Source organism: Numida meleagris, chromosome 1 (genome assembly GCF_002078875.1).
Source record: "Numida meleagris isolate 19003 breed g44 Domestic line chromosome 1, NumMel1.0, whole genome shotgun sequence".
Classification (NCBI taxonomy): domain Eukaryota; kingdom Metazoa; phylum Chordata; class Aves; order Galliformes; family Numididae; genus Numida; species Numida meleagris.
Genome location: NC_034409.1, coordinates 100,395,728 through 100,409,156, shown reverse-complemented (window position 1 = coordinate 100,409,156; position 13,429 = coordinate 100,395,728). Strand labels below are relative to the sequence as shown.

General features: G+C 38.5%; 1 protein-coding gene across 1 annotated transcript; it reads left to right on the top strand.

Moving 5' to 3' along the window:
* On the top strand, positions 1,507–11,186 carry MRPL39 (mitochondrial ribosomal protein L39). Its single transcript, XM_021403576.1, has 10 exons — positions 1,507–1,699; positions 2,066–2,272; positions 3,085–3,224; positions 4,031–4,130; positions 5,754–5,821; positions 7,068–7,180; positions 8,303–8,368; positions 8,867–9,020; positions 9,812–9,859; positions 11,059–11,186. Exons 1-10 carry the CDS (start codon positions 1,648–1,650, stop codon positions 11,143–11,145), a joined length of 1,035 nt encoding a protein of 344 aa, XP_021259251.1. The 5' UTR covers positions 1,507–1,647; the 3' UTR covers positions 11,146–11,186.

The following is a 13,429-nucleotide window of genomic DNA, read 5'->3' as shown; positions in this document are numbered from 1 at the left end:
ATAATCTTTGTGGTCTTCCTCCGGACCGACCCTCTCCAACAGCTCCATATCTTTCCTGTGCTGGAGGTCCCAGGCCTGGTTGCAGTACTCCATATGAGGCCTCACAAGGCCAGAGCAGAGGGAAACAATCCCCACCGTCTCCCTGCAGGCCAACCCTCTTTTGATGCAGCTCAGGATACTGTTGGTCTTCCAGGCTGCAGGCACATTGGCTCCACAGGGCTGCTCTCACTGAGTTATTCTCCCTGTCTGCACACATATCTGGGAGTGCCATGACCCAAGAGCAAGACCTCAAGCCTGTCCAGATTCTGCTGGATGGCATCCTTTCCTTCTATTGTATCAACTGCACCACTCAGCTTGGTGTCATCAGTAAACTTCCTGAGGATGCACTTGATCCCACTGTCTATGACACCAATAAAGATGCTGAAGAGCACTGCTCCCAAGCCAGACCCCTGGGGGATATCACATATCACCGGCCTCCACATGGACATAGAGCCATTGATCACAGCCTTCTGGCTGCGACCATCCAACACATTCCTTATCCACCAAATAGTCCACTCTTAAAATCCGTATCTCTCCAATTTAGAGATGAGAATGTGGCATAGGACCATGTCAAAGACCTTGCAGAAGTCCAGGTAGATGAGATCAGTTGCTCTTCCTCTGTCCACTGATGCTATCACTCCATCGTAGACTGGTCAGGTGTGATTTGCCCTTGGTGAAGCTGTGCTGGCTGTCTTGGATCACTTATTTGTCTTGCGTGTGCCTTAACATAGCTTCCAGGATGTTTTAAAACGTGAGGAAGGAGAATAATTGTCATACTAAAATTCTTGGTCTATTGAAGAATGTGATGAAGAAAAAGAATAGCTCCCATAGCCTCACATCTGGGTTTCTGGATGGCAGCCCAGGTAAACAGGGCTCTAGTGCCAGGTGTTGCATCAGCAGGAGGTGACAGTCCTCAGCTCATCTAGACGTGGCTGACTGCAGCCGCAGTGGAAATTTCTCTGTCCATTACTGCCCATGGCCAGTATTAGCCCATTTAATTTTTTGTGATGCTGAGTTCAATTACAGCCATTTGCTTTTAATGGAAATATTTGAGCGTTACCATTTTGACACCGGCATTCTTGGTGACTGTTGTGTCTTTGCTACTGGGGGATCTGGCTGACAACTGCTGCCAGCTGAAATGTAAAACGTGGGTACAAATCCTGAGTTGTTTCACAGATTTTAACTTTGCTCAATCAATGGTTTTACTACATGGGTTGCAGTAAGCTTGTGCTTAGCTTAAATCTTTTTGGGAGCAGAAGTGGTAGAGGAGTTTGTGACTGCAACTCGGTAATTTGCTGTATGGAGTTGGAATAATAAACTTGGCTGCTTTTGCACACTGTTGGCCTCTTGCTGTTACTCAATCAGTGCAATGAACAACAGACCAGACATTTCCAACTGAGGGCTGGGCCTCAACTATTAACCCTGTAAACTCAGCAGCGAGTTGTCTCAATCTGTTCCACAAGATCCCAAATCCAGAAGGGCCCGCGACTGACGAGGTCCCGCGGAGCCGCCTGGCGGCCGATAGCGGAGTGGCGGGTGGAACCATGCCGCCGCCGCCGCTGTTTCCAGCGGAGCTGGGCGGAAGAGGCACCGGGGCTGAGTAGGAGCATGGCGACGCGCTGGGCTGCCCGCTGCCTGCGGGGCGGCCGGGAAGGGCGCCGTGAGTGGCGGTGGGACGGGGGCTGGGGCTCCGTGGGGCGGCCGGGAAGGGCGCCGTGAGTGGCGGCGGGACGGGGGCTGGGGCTCCGCGGGGCGGCGAGCCGGCTGCCGGCCCTTCCTGCGGCCTTTGCTTCCAGGGCCGGGCCGGAGCGTCCGGGCCTGCCGAGCAGAGCGGGTGGTGACCTGTGGGCTGGGCCGTGCTAGGCAGCTCTGGGGTAGTTTGTTGTTGTTGGGGCCAAAGCGGGGAGCAGGTGCTGGGCACAGAGGCAAGTGCTGTCTGCGCAGTTGATGTGTCTGAGGGAAGACAACCGACTTATAAAGAGCCTTTGAAATCTCTTTGTTAATTTTAGATCATGTCTTTTACCAGGGTTCAACTCCACACTCTCTGCTTCTCGACTGACATCAGATGAAGTTATTCAGATGCGTAATGAACTCTTTACCAAAGAGAAGGAGAGGCAGCTATCTCTTTATCCACGAATTGAGAAAATTGAAGTGAAATACACTGGAAAATCTCACCCTGGCAGCGTGTTTGTAATGAACAAAGCTTTGTCTACGCCATACAATTGTGCCATGCGTAAGTGAATGGACTCTTAAGCTAGTGGACTCAGAAACTGCGTGAATTATAGAACCGTAAGGTTGGGAAAGACCTTTAAGATCACCTAGTCCAACTGTCAGCCCATCGCCACCATCCCCACTGACTATGTCCCTCAGTGCCACATCCATGCAGCTCTTGAACACCTCAAGGGACAATGACTCCACCACCTCCCCGGACAGCCTGTTCCAATGCCTTGCCACTTTCTGAGAGGAAATTTTTCCTAATACCCAACCTAAACCTCCTTACAGGTCGTTGTAGAGAGTGATAAGGTCTCCCCTGAGCCTCTTCTTTTCCAGACTCAACAATCCCAGTTCCTTCATCTGCTCCTCAGAAGACTTGAACTCTTTGCTGATGTCACTGATAGTGAAAATTAGTTACCAATAGAAGTATTTGCCATCCAAACTTGAAACGTTAACGTTAGTGGTGTTCTAATGACCTTGGTAAGGGATGTGTATTCAGAATATTTGTAGTTAAGTTCACAATACGTTTTTAATGTAAACTTAATGTTTATGTTAAACTAAATGACTACATGTAGGGGAGTTGGACTAGATGACCTTTAAAAGTCCCTTTCAACTCTAAGGATTCTGTGATTCATCGTGTGAAATACATTTTACTGATGTGAAATATATCAGCAGAAATGGAGTTGATTTGTGTACGTTCTGTTAATAGCTCATCCTTCCAAATCTCTTAAGAGTAGTTAAACTTGCAGCGTGGTGTTAGAAATACAGAGGTCTGAACTGCTGGCTCTGAGGAACAATGTTAATAACTGTGTAATGTGTTTTTCACTTTAGACTTAAGTGAATGGCATTGCAAGAAATCTGTTCTAGCTCTTGTGGACGGTGAAGTCTGGGATATGTATAGACCCTTGACCAAATCTTGTGAAATTCAGTTCCTCACCTTCAAAGATGAAGATCCAGAGGAAGTAAACAAGGTAAGTCTGCATCTTAACTGATTGCAGATGACCTTGATTGCAACCATTTGTTTCTGTATGCCCCTTTTAGTTCCTTGAACTTTGTTGTCCTGAAAGTTTATAGATATTTTTAATGGCTGGCACGTTGTGATTATTGTTATTTAGAGCACAGTGTGATCTAGGTGATATGAAGGCATCCCTTTCAACCTGTATTGTATGATTTTATGATTTGGAATTTAACTATCTCCAGAGAAACAGCTAGCTTGCCTTTTTCACAGAATTGCAGAGGTTGGAAGGGACCTCAAGAGATCATCGAGTCCAACTCCTTTGCTAAAGCAGGTTCCCTACAATAGATTGCACAGGTTAGGTATGTCCAGACAGATCTTGAGTATCTCCACAGAAAGAGGCTCCACAACCTCTCTGGGCAACCTGTTCCAGTGCTCTGTCACCCTTACTGCAAAGAAGCTCTTCCACATGTTAGTACGGAACTTCCTGTGTTCAAGTTTTGGGCCATTACTCCTTGTCTTATCGCTACACACCACCGAGAAGAGCCTGGCCTCATCCATTTGCTTCTCACCTTCCTTTAGATATTTATAAACATGAATCAGATCCCCATTTTTTTTATTTTGATTCTCTTGATGGATGTTTTAATCATCACCAAACAGAAGTTTAAATTCTAATGAAAGCAGTGCTTGGGTTGATGTGGAGATTTGTGCCTAATTCAGTGAAATGTTGGTGTTCTTTGTGTAAATAGCTGATTAATTAGCTAGTTAATCTAGTAAAGGCTGTTACCTTCTGAGTAATGCTGTGTTTTGAAATTCTTACAGGCCTATTGGCGTTCCTGTGCTATGATCATGGCAAGTGTGTTAAAGCGGGCATTCAAAGATGAGTACTCTGTGAATCTGGTTAAATCTCCAGAAGTGCCAGGTGATATAAATGTTCCGTACTTGATTGTCTTGTCTTTTTTTTGTTTAAGTGAGTGTCCGATAATGTTACAAAAGAAAGCCAGAGGCTCCTTTTCCAATGATTGATTGTATTTAGCATTTGTATGCATGTTAAATAGAGTTGTTATAGCCTTTGTATTTGGTATGATGGTTATATTGAGGTAATCCAGAATTTGTATTTAATTATGTTAAGTAGTTGGGCTTTAAACTGCATTGACTCAGTGACATAACAGCTAAGTTATGTGGCTGCTCTAAAGTGAACTAGGTGGACTGGAAAAAAGACAGGAGCCTATCTTCCTGAACTGTTTTTCTATATCAGTTGTTATACTGAGGATTGAATCTGAGTTCCTTTGCTATCTACCTGAACTACTTTTCTAAAGCAGTAGTTTCACTCTATGCTTTGAAGATGTCAGGAGTCTTATCCAGCATGATATTGGCAAGGAGAGGGAAGAGCAGACAAGGGAGTCTGTGCTCCTGGATGCTCCACTGGAAAAATAATTATCAGAAGAAAAATGTGATGTACCAAGATTTCTTTAATTTACAGTTATCAGGCTGAAAATAATTTCTTCATTTGCATACGGAAGATTGGTCTGACTGGTAACTGGATAAGCGTGGTAATGCTTTAGATTACATTAGATTAAGTTAGTAATTAAAGAGGTGACCTTTTAATTGTGAAGCTATGTGAGTAATGAGAGCACCTGAATTATAAAAAATTGCCATGTATACATCAAGTTGGAAGATTATTGGAGTACGAACAGGAATAGTAACAACTTGTGTTCACCTGTAGCCTAAGATTCACAAAAGTGAGAAAATGCACATGAGAGATTACATGGACTTGATGATCCTTATGAGATCCTTCCAACTCAGGATATTCTATAATTTTAGTAACAAAACTTACTACACAGTTATATATTTGACACATAAGAACATGGTTGTTTGGAGTCTTCCTACAATTTATTCCCTTTTTAACAATTTCAGCATTTGTCTTGGTTGCTAAATGTAGAGTGGATATTTCAGTCCTGCTGGGATTTGGAAAAATCTTGCATGTACATCATTACAATGTATATGTAGAAATAACGTGAACTTACTGGGTTCATAAGCTTCATTTTTAAGATGACAATAGCTCGATAAGCATACACAACCTTCCTTTAGCCACTTTAGTTCAGCTTTAATATTGTCTGATTTCTCTACACAATGAATTCTCCTTTATAATTGAATAGTGCAAATTTACTTTATGACGTAGAAGAAAATTCTGTGAAATACTTTCAAAGTGTGTTTTTTTTTTTCTTTCATTCTTTGAGAGATACTTTTTTTTCTGGTTGTTCTTTAATATATATTATGTCGACATTAAATTTAGACATTTGGAATGAGTATTTCGCATGTAGTGAAGTGAAAATGATAGTACAGATATAATTTGCCATTTGAGTGTATAATCAAGTTGATGTGTTGTTGAGTGTCAATCGATAAGCTGAAAATGGGTATTTTGCGATAAAAATCTTAACGTTCTGTTTTTCTTACTCATTTTGATATATTTGTGTGAGTATAGTATGGGCAATGAAATACATACTTCATTACAAACATGAATATTTTCTCTTTGAAATTGCAGTGATCTCTGGAGCTTTCTGTTATGATGTAATTTTAGACAATAGACTGAATGACTGGAAACCAACAAAAGTAAGCACAATAACTTCTTGCTTAAAATGTTTTGTAGCTTGCATCCTTGTCCAGTGGTTCTTTGGTGGAGGAAGAGGGTAGTGGTGTAGAGAGAGGGTTTTTTTTCCCTTTTCATAGGGTGTTTTACTTTACATCAGGAATATGCCTCAGAAACTAAATCTCTGCATTTATCATATACTGGCTCTTGCTGAAGAGTGCTCTGAGCACACAAACTGGGTTTCTTTCAGATGTGTTTAAATCCAGAGTTGTCCTCCACATACTTAGAGGTATTAAGCCTAAAGGGCTAGAGCAGATCTAATCTGAAATACAATTCCAGAAGCAGTTGGTGTCCCTGTTGGGACCTCAGTGCCATCTTTGTTACTCTACAGATCCACTCCTACATAACTAACCTAGTCTGGGAGTGTAGATGCCACAGTAGGCTTACAGCATTTATGTGAGTAGAACCCTCTGACAGTAAGTGTATGTAATTTGCATATTTTCACCTACTGGTGTACAGCATAATCATTTTATTGTTGTAAAAGAACTGTGAGCACATTCAGCTGAAACGCTTCTTAATAGCTTACTTGTATTTCATGCCCTTCAGTAAAACCTAATCATCTACAAACTTTGGTAGCTGGTGTGATCACGAGTGTTTTACTTCTCTATTCTTGTTTGCATGCCAAAATACCAGCAGATGTGTGTGTGGCTAACAAAGATGTGTTAATACAGAGCAGAATTTTTCTTGATATGGCCTTGTAGTTCAAGTAACAGTCTGTAATACTTTGTAAATGATGTAACAAATGCAATTTCTCCTAAAAACAATTTCTCATTTATCAAGAAATCTGAAAATCTGAGTATGCAAAGCTTTGGCTTCTGGACCAAAGTGATGAATTTCTAACTTGTACAGTTTTTTTTTTGGTTTTTTTTTTGATTCCACTAGAGTATTGGAATCGTGACTCTGGGAAACAGAGTACACAGACAAATCTTGAATGGTGTCAAGACTGTATATGAATACATCGTACTAGGAAAACCTGAGAAGTTTAACTCCAATTAATATATATTGTTTCTGATAGAACAATGCCTAGTGATTTGTTCTTTAGCAATAAGCTTCTGATAAATAGTAAGAATTACAATCCTACAGCAATAGTCTTATACTTAGGATCTGTAATAGTTGTTTTGACTAATATTTAGTGTTTTTTATGCTTTATCTATTCAGTACAGCTATGAAACAGTGGCAACTGATTTCTATGTATCAATTACCTTTTAGGACAACTTCCGTTCTCTTACAAGGGATGCCAGTAAGCTAATTCATAAAGACCTGCCATTTGAAACACTGCATGTTGAAGCAAAAGTAGCGCGTGAAATGTTTCAGCATAACAAGTAAGTGTATGAGTTTGCCTTAATTCACTTAAATCCCTGTATATTTTTATAAACCTAAAATAAGGTGTGACAGGTGAAGTGAGAAGGTACATCTTTCACTACTGTGAAAGTGTGTGAATATGTTTCCATGGTCTTTGTCCCACTAGCTCATTTCATTGTTAGTATTCTCTCCAGAGGGCAACACATTTGCTGGACATAGTTTTGTGAGACATGGAAAGACTGTGGTCTTCTAAGTTTAATATTGAGCTTCAAGGTATCACTACTGTTGAACTGGAACTCTGTTGATTAGACTTTGTGTGCTTGTTGCTTTAAGCCTTTGCTGAAAGGCTTTCATGTTTAAAGAAATGTAGATTTTTCATATCTCAGTATCTTCAAATGAATATTTGATGAAATGCAGTTTTTGAGCTCTACATGGGAAAATGGGCAAATACTTTGGGCTGTGCTACAAAAGAAAGCCTGTTTAAAGGACTTTTTTTAGTTGACAGACCTCTTACTGTTTTGGAAAAATTACCTGGTCCACATCTTTTCGGTGGCTGGAGAGAAGTAGGGAAAATGATAAATAATTGGTCGCTTTGTGCATCGAAATTTTGCTCAAAGCTAAAGTTATTGCAAAAATAAATAGTGTTTTTAGCTTCATGATACTAATGTGACATACAGACAAGCGTCTCTTTAGTAGGTTGGCTTCTGAGCATTTAGATCAGGTAGGAGCTGACTTCTAATAATAGCATTAGACATCGTATATGTTTCTAATATGAGGAGAGACCACTTTGCTGTCTTGCAGATGACCAGTTATTGAGGACCACATGTTGCATATGACCTTTATTTTATGTGACCTCCTAGTGTCTGCTGGTCTTATGTGTCTTGAAAAACTTTCACGTAAAGTAGTAGGTTCATTTTATCTTTCTGAATAAAACTTCTGAGAGAGCATGGACCTCTTGGAACATATATATGCTTTATGAAACACGCCAGTACACACTGGCATGTAAAATTAAGGGTTTAAACCTTGTTCAAAGCTCTCATGGATACAAACATGATAAAAAAAAAAAATGGTCCTTAAACCAATCTTTTAAGAGCTCAGTGTTAAAGGTGAGAAATTTTTATCTTTTTTTTTTCCTTGTTCAGGTATAAAATGGAGATGATAGAGCAGAAAGCTTCGCAGAACGTGGAAGGAATTGTAATACTACATAGGTGAGCAGAACTAAACTCTCCTTCTGTAATATTTTGCTGAAAGATATAATTATATTGCAAGTAACATCTGCAAGTGAAAAAAATAAGTTACAGATTTTAATTTAAAAATCACTGTTAATTGCTATCTGTACTTTATCAAAGTTTTTTTTATTATATCCTTCGTTCCACTCTCTAGTTTGAATGACAATTTAACTCACTGTTAAAGGCAACATGGCTTCAAAAATTTGATAAACCCAGGACTATCTTTTGGACTTGAGATATAAATTCTCTAACCTCATTTAAGGAAACTGTGTGGCCTGTACTTTTGCTTCAGGAAACCTAGAAATGCTAAACTGGGAATGTGTTTAAATTTGGTTTGGGATTTGTGTGGATTTTCTTTCATCCTCTTTGATGTGTTCCCTAGATAGGATTTTGCTAATCAAAACCAAGTAGGATTGTAATTCCCTTTGATTATATTTTAGTCATAGCGGATTTTCTTTCCCCTTTGGTTTCCATCAGGTTTGGTGACTTCGTAGATGTTAGTGAAGGACCTCACATTCCAAGGACAAGTTTCTGTTTCCAGTATGAGATAACAGCAGCCCACAATCTTCAGACTAGCCAATCTGAATTGATAAGGAGGTTCCAGGGTGTGTCCCTGCCAATCCATTTGAGGGTAACAACGTTTTTTCTACATTTTTTTTCTTCATTTTCTACATTTTTGCTTCTCTTTTTAAAGGCAGGGCATTTGGTGTATTTTCTGATCTTTATTTTATACTGGTGATAATTCAAAAGCAAGAGGAGATTGAGTAGCAGAAAGTGATGGCTCAGGATGATGACTACAGTGGGTATTTGAGGTTAATTTCCTTGGAACTATTGTGGATGTGGAATCAGAACTGGAAAAGTTGGCACTTTTCAAGTGTACTCTTAATGTTATCTTTTATTATTGACAGTGTGGTTTCGTTTGTGCAATTGCTACATGGCTATTTCATTTGCCTTGCCTTAGTGAATTGTTTATTGTTGTGAGCTCATAATGTTTATTCAGATTCAGGAAAGAACAGAACTTTGAATGATGAAGGGCACCACATCTAAGCCTTTCATTTATAACAAAGTAAAACTTGAAACAGCAAATCCTAGCACTAATCTGTTTAAAGGAAGGGTTCTGCAAAAATATAGCAGGAGACAGGAGTCCTTCTTCCCCCTCCTATTGACTTCTGTCATATTGGCCTATGGTCTAGAACATGTGCTATTGTCTCCACTGGGAAAGTTTATAAGAGACAACTGATATTTTTAAGTCCTCTTCAATCAGAGGAATATGGGCAAATTGGACACTAAAGTAATAAGCTGTAGTGTGTGAATTAGGGATTGAGATGTTTTTATGCCATAATTTCTATATACTTGTCAGAATCTAATCTATAGTAAGATTGTTTTTCTGTCTCTGGTAACATTTAATAACATTTAATGCAGGCTCATCACACTGTGTGGCACAAACTGCTGGAAAGATCAAAGAGGCTGGTAAGTCTCAGTGGTGAAATTCATCTTTCCAAACATGATAATATGCTGTGATAGAACAGAATTTGAATGATTAGAGATGAGTAATGTCAGAAATGTATCTTTAAGAATGGAAATGTTAACAGGTGAAAAAAAAAAATTGCGCATGAAATCTAACTGATTTATAGTAGATAGAGGATGTTCTGGTATTATTTTAAGTATGACTACTAAAATGCGTTCAGAAAAAAACATACATTATTTAGTCAATATATTTTTTACTTTTCCAAAAAACTGAAGCAAAGTATATCGGACTTATCATTCATGACTTGAAACTGTCTGCTATTGAGAATCTCAGATGTTTTTTTTAAAAGTCTCTCTAAGCTGTTTTTAATTATCACTTGATACTACATCAGTATTTTTCAAATTCATCTCTACAATTTATGTTGATATCGTGTGTGTAGAACTTTAAGATAATTTTTTCTTGCTTCAATCATGAACATAAAATGAGAAAACTGAAAATTGCAGTAACGTATTTATACTTAACTAGATTTTAGATAATAGTAAATTTTTGGTCACAGGTTTGAGAGGGCACAAGCAAACATATTTTCAATAAGTAAATGCAGGGATAAAATCTACCACTGGGTGAACCTGAGTGGAAGCCCCCTGGAAATGAAAGAAAGTGCAGTTTTATTTTTCCCTGTTTAAAACCTACATGGAAAATAGACTTTCTTGAAAACTTTTTTTTCTGTCAAACAGTGTTGAGAAGTTGAAATTGGCTTATCCAGGAAAAGTTTTACACTGAATAAATGCAAAAAGACAAGTTTTAGGATAAATGGAACAACAAAATATAAGTTTGTATATAACCAGAGACTGACTTTCAAAGCACGGTGAAACCTAGGTAATCATTGTAAGAATTAAACAGCAGAAGTTCTGGAGCCTTCAGAACAATTATTTACTTTTATAGCAAAAGAAAGAAAAAATAGTGTATACCTACTGAAATTCGTTAGCCAAGGAGATGCTCAGACCCTAACCTATGAATTTTTTTAATGAAATGAAATGAAAGTTTGAAGATGTTTTTTTTTCAGATTGTTTAATTTTGGAGACAACATTTGCCTGTGTATACTGTCCTTTCTCTTTAGACTGACAATGTGAGGGGAGGATTTCCAGAATCCAGACTTAGATCATGTTTAAAAAACAATAACAAAATTGTTATGTTTCTGCAGGTCACTGAGGAAAAAAGAATGGAAGTAGCAGCAGAAAGTCATGAGGCAAAAGATGAAACTGAAGAAGGAAAAACTCTATCAATATAATTTAACATGTACATAATAAAGTGGTGTTCTTTTGTTTTTTTTTTTTTTTTGCTTGACTTATTTGAGCCACATGTCACAATGTCTTGGTTTAATTCATTTGAGTTCTGTGAAGCTGAATCACGGGTAGCTGATTTAGGTAGCCAGTATTTCACATTTCAGTCTACTTGAATTTCAGTTTTCTGCTACTGTTAAGCATGAATTTTACCAAAAAACAACAACAAAAAGTTTCATTTGTTGTCAACGGTTTATGGGCGTTCGGCCCGGTTCCGTGACGAAGAGGACGGGGGATCCACAGGTCCACACCCTGTGAAAAGGGAAAAGGGGAAAAAGGGTAAGGAGATGGCCCTGAGAGCAAAGAACAGCGCCAACAATCTGAGGAGAAACAAACTAATTTACTAAATAAGATATCGGAATGCAAAACAACACACTATAATACAAGATAATTACAATTTAAGCTGATAAATCCAATACAGAGAGAGAGAATGTCCCAAAATCAAGGTAGGCCTTACTCTACTACCGACAATAAGACGGCTGGAGAGCGAGGTGCTGCCAAGACGAGAGACGGTGGAAAAAGGGACGAGGTCTCGTGATCTGCAAGTTTTTATACTGCGAGCTTTTATCTTTTCCCTCCGGCTGGAAAATGGTAACAGAGGAGCAAAGTGCCGTGGGGAATGTAGTAGTCCTTCTATTCTGAGAACCAGGTACATTCACTACATGATGTTATAATGTGGAGTACCAATAACCAAAAATCATAAAACCATGACATTTGTGATAACTTACCTTAGAAATTACCTTTGTCCTTATATCACAGTTTTATGGGTCCAGATGTTGTCCTCTCTGATTTGTGCAGTTTGGCCATCCTCTTCAATGTGATATAATTTCAGGACCGTTTCTTACATGAAGAAAGAACTTAGAACTCCTGACATGGTGTGTTTCTTGCTGGAGCTTCCTGATGAAATTCCACTAACTTCCTTAACTACTGCACTAGAAAGTTGAGACAAATGTCTTAAAAACAAACAAAAAAATGCACAAAAAACTCCCAGAAGCCCATAAAGGGTTACAAAAGGTTCTTACTTTCTAATTTCGATTTTCTGTCTGAACTGGAATTAGATTATCTTTTGTGTTTGCTGTTCAAAAGACTCCCTGTTCAGTATTTCACTGAATAATTAACGTAGCTTTACTAGTACAAGAATAGCAGAATGTAAATGCTGAAAAGTTCTTTGTGGTTATTAATTGTCAGCTGTACAAGAGCAGTTAATATCAGTTCTAAAGATCATTTGCCAGAACAGTACCAGCAATGTAGTATATTACTTCCATCCCCAGTGTAGTGAGATTTATTATGCATTTTCATTCTTTGATATTTAAATAAGGTGACTTCAATTAAATGTCTCAGGAGGTTTTTGTTGGATGATAGTTTCTGACATTTTGTATTTTCATCCATCGCTCATTAGAGCTTCTCTCATTATACCAGAAGAGATTTTATTACTATTTGAAGTGCAAATATTTTCACTGAATGTCATCTCACTTATTTCACTGTTAACTGCATCTCTTGCCCAGCAATCAATTGGTACACAGTTTTGCATAACAGGGTAACAGTTCAGTAAAACACATTTAAGTAAGGAAGTCTTACCTAGATTATTGAAGCTGCAATAACTAATAAGTAAATAAATGCTAAATGTGAGAGAAGGTAGAAGAAGAAAGGCTGAAGAAAGGATGAAAATAGCTTCTTTTGAAATTGTGGAAGACTAAGAAATGTATTAAAGTATCTTTGTTCCTATACATTTTTGTGCCCAGTGCCATTTTAGCGGGTTACAGTGAGATGTGAAGTCTATATATATACTAACAGACTACGGCTTTTGATATTGTTTCCTGCAACACATCTTTGAGGTATAGTCCCTGTTCTCAGATTATTTAAAAAACCTTTTTGTTGCTTCCCCCACTCCCCCTTAGCATTGCAGATGATTCTTTATCATGGTATTGACTTTTTTTTTTAATGACATTCTTACATAAGGTTTACTTCAAGTGTACATACCCACATTCTATATATTTTCTTAAGACTATAAATGATCTCTGTAGTGAACTTCAAATATTTTTTCTTTTCAACCAAACCTTCTGGAGTATGCTTTGGCTTTAGACCTGTTGCTCTGGTGCTACTGAAAAAGCAGACATTGGGTAGTGTATTGAGAAGCAAAACGTTTGTGCTTTTATTTTTTATTTTTGAAGTACCTGCAGGCTTTGATTAACCCACCTGGAAATTATGCAAGTGGGAACTCATCTAGTCATC

What these genes read in the sequence shown, in the direction of transcription:
- MRPL39 (XM_021403576.1), top strand. Translation starts at nt 1,648, where the DNA reads ATGGCGACGCGCTGGGCTGCCCGCTGCCTGCGGGGCGGCCGGGAAGGG. An exon ending in ATCCAGAGGAAGTAAACAAG is followed by an intron (nt 3,225 to 4,030) that starts GTAAGTCTGCAT and finishes AAATTCTTACAG; the next exon opens with GCCTATTGGCGTTCCTGTGC. An exon ending in TGGAAAGATCAAAGAGGCTG is followed by an intron (nt 9,860 to 11,058) that starts GTAAGTCTCAGT and finishes ATGTTTCTGCAG; the next exon opens with GTCACTGAGGAAAAAAGAAT.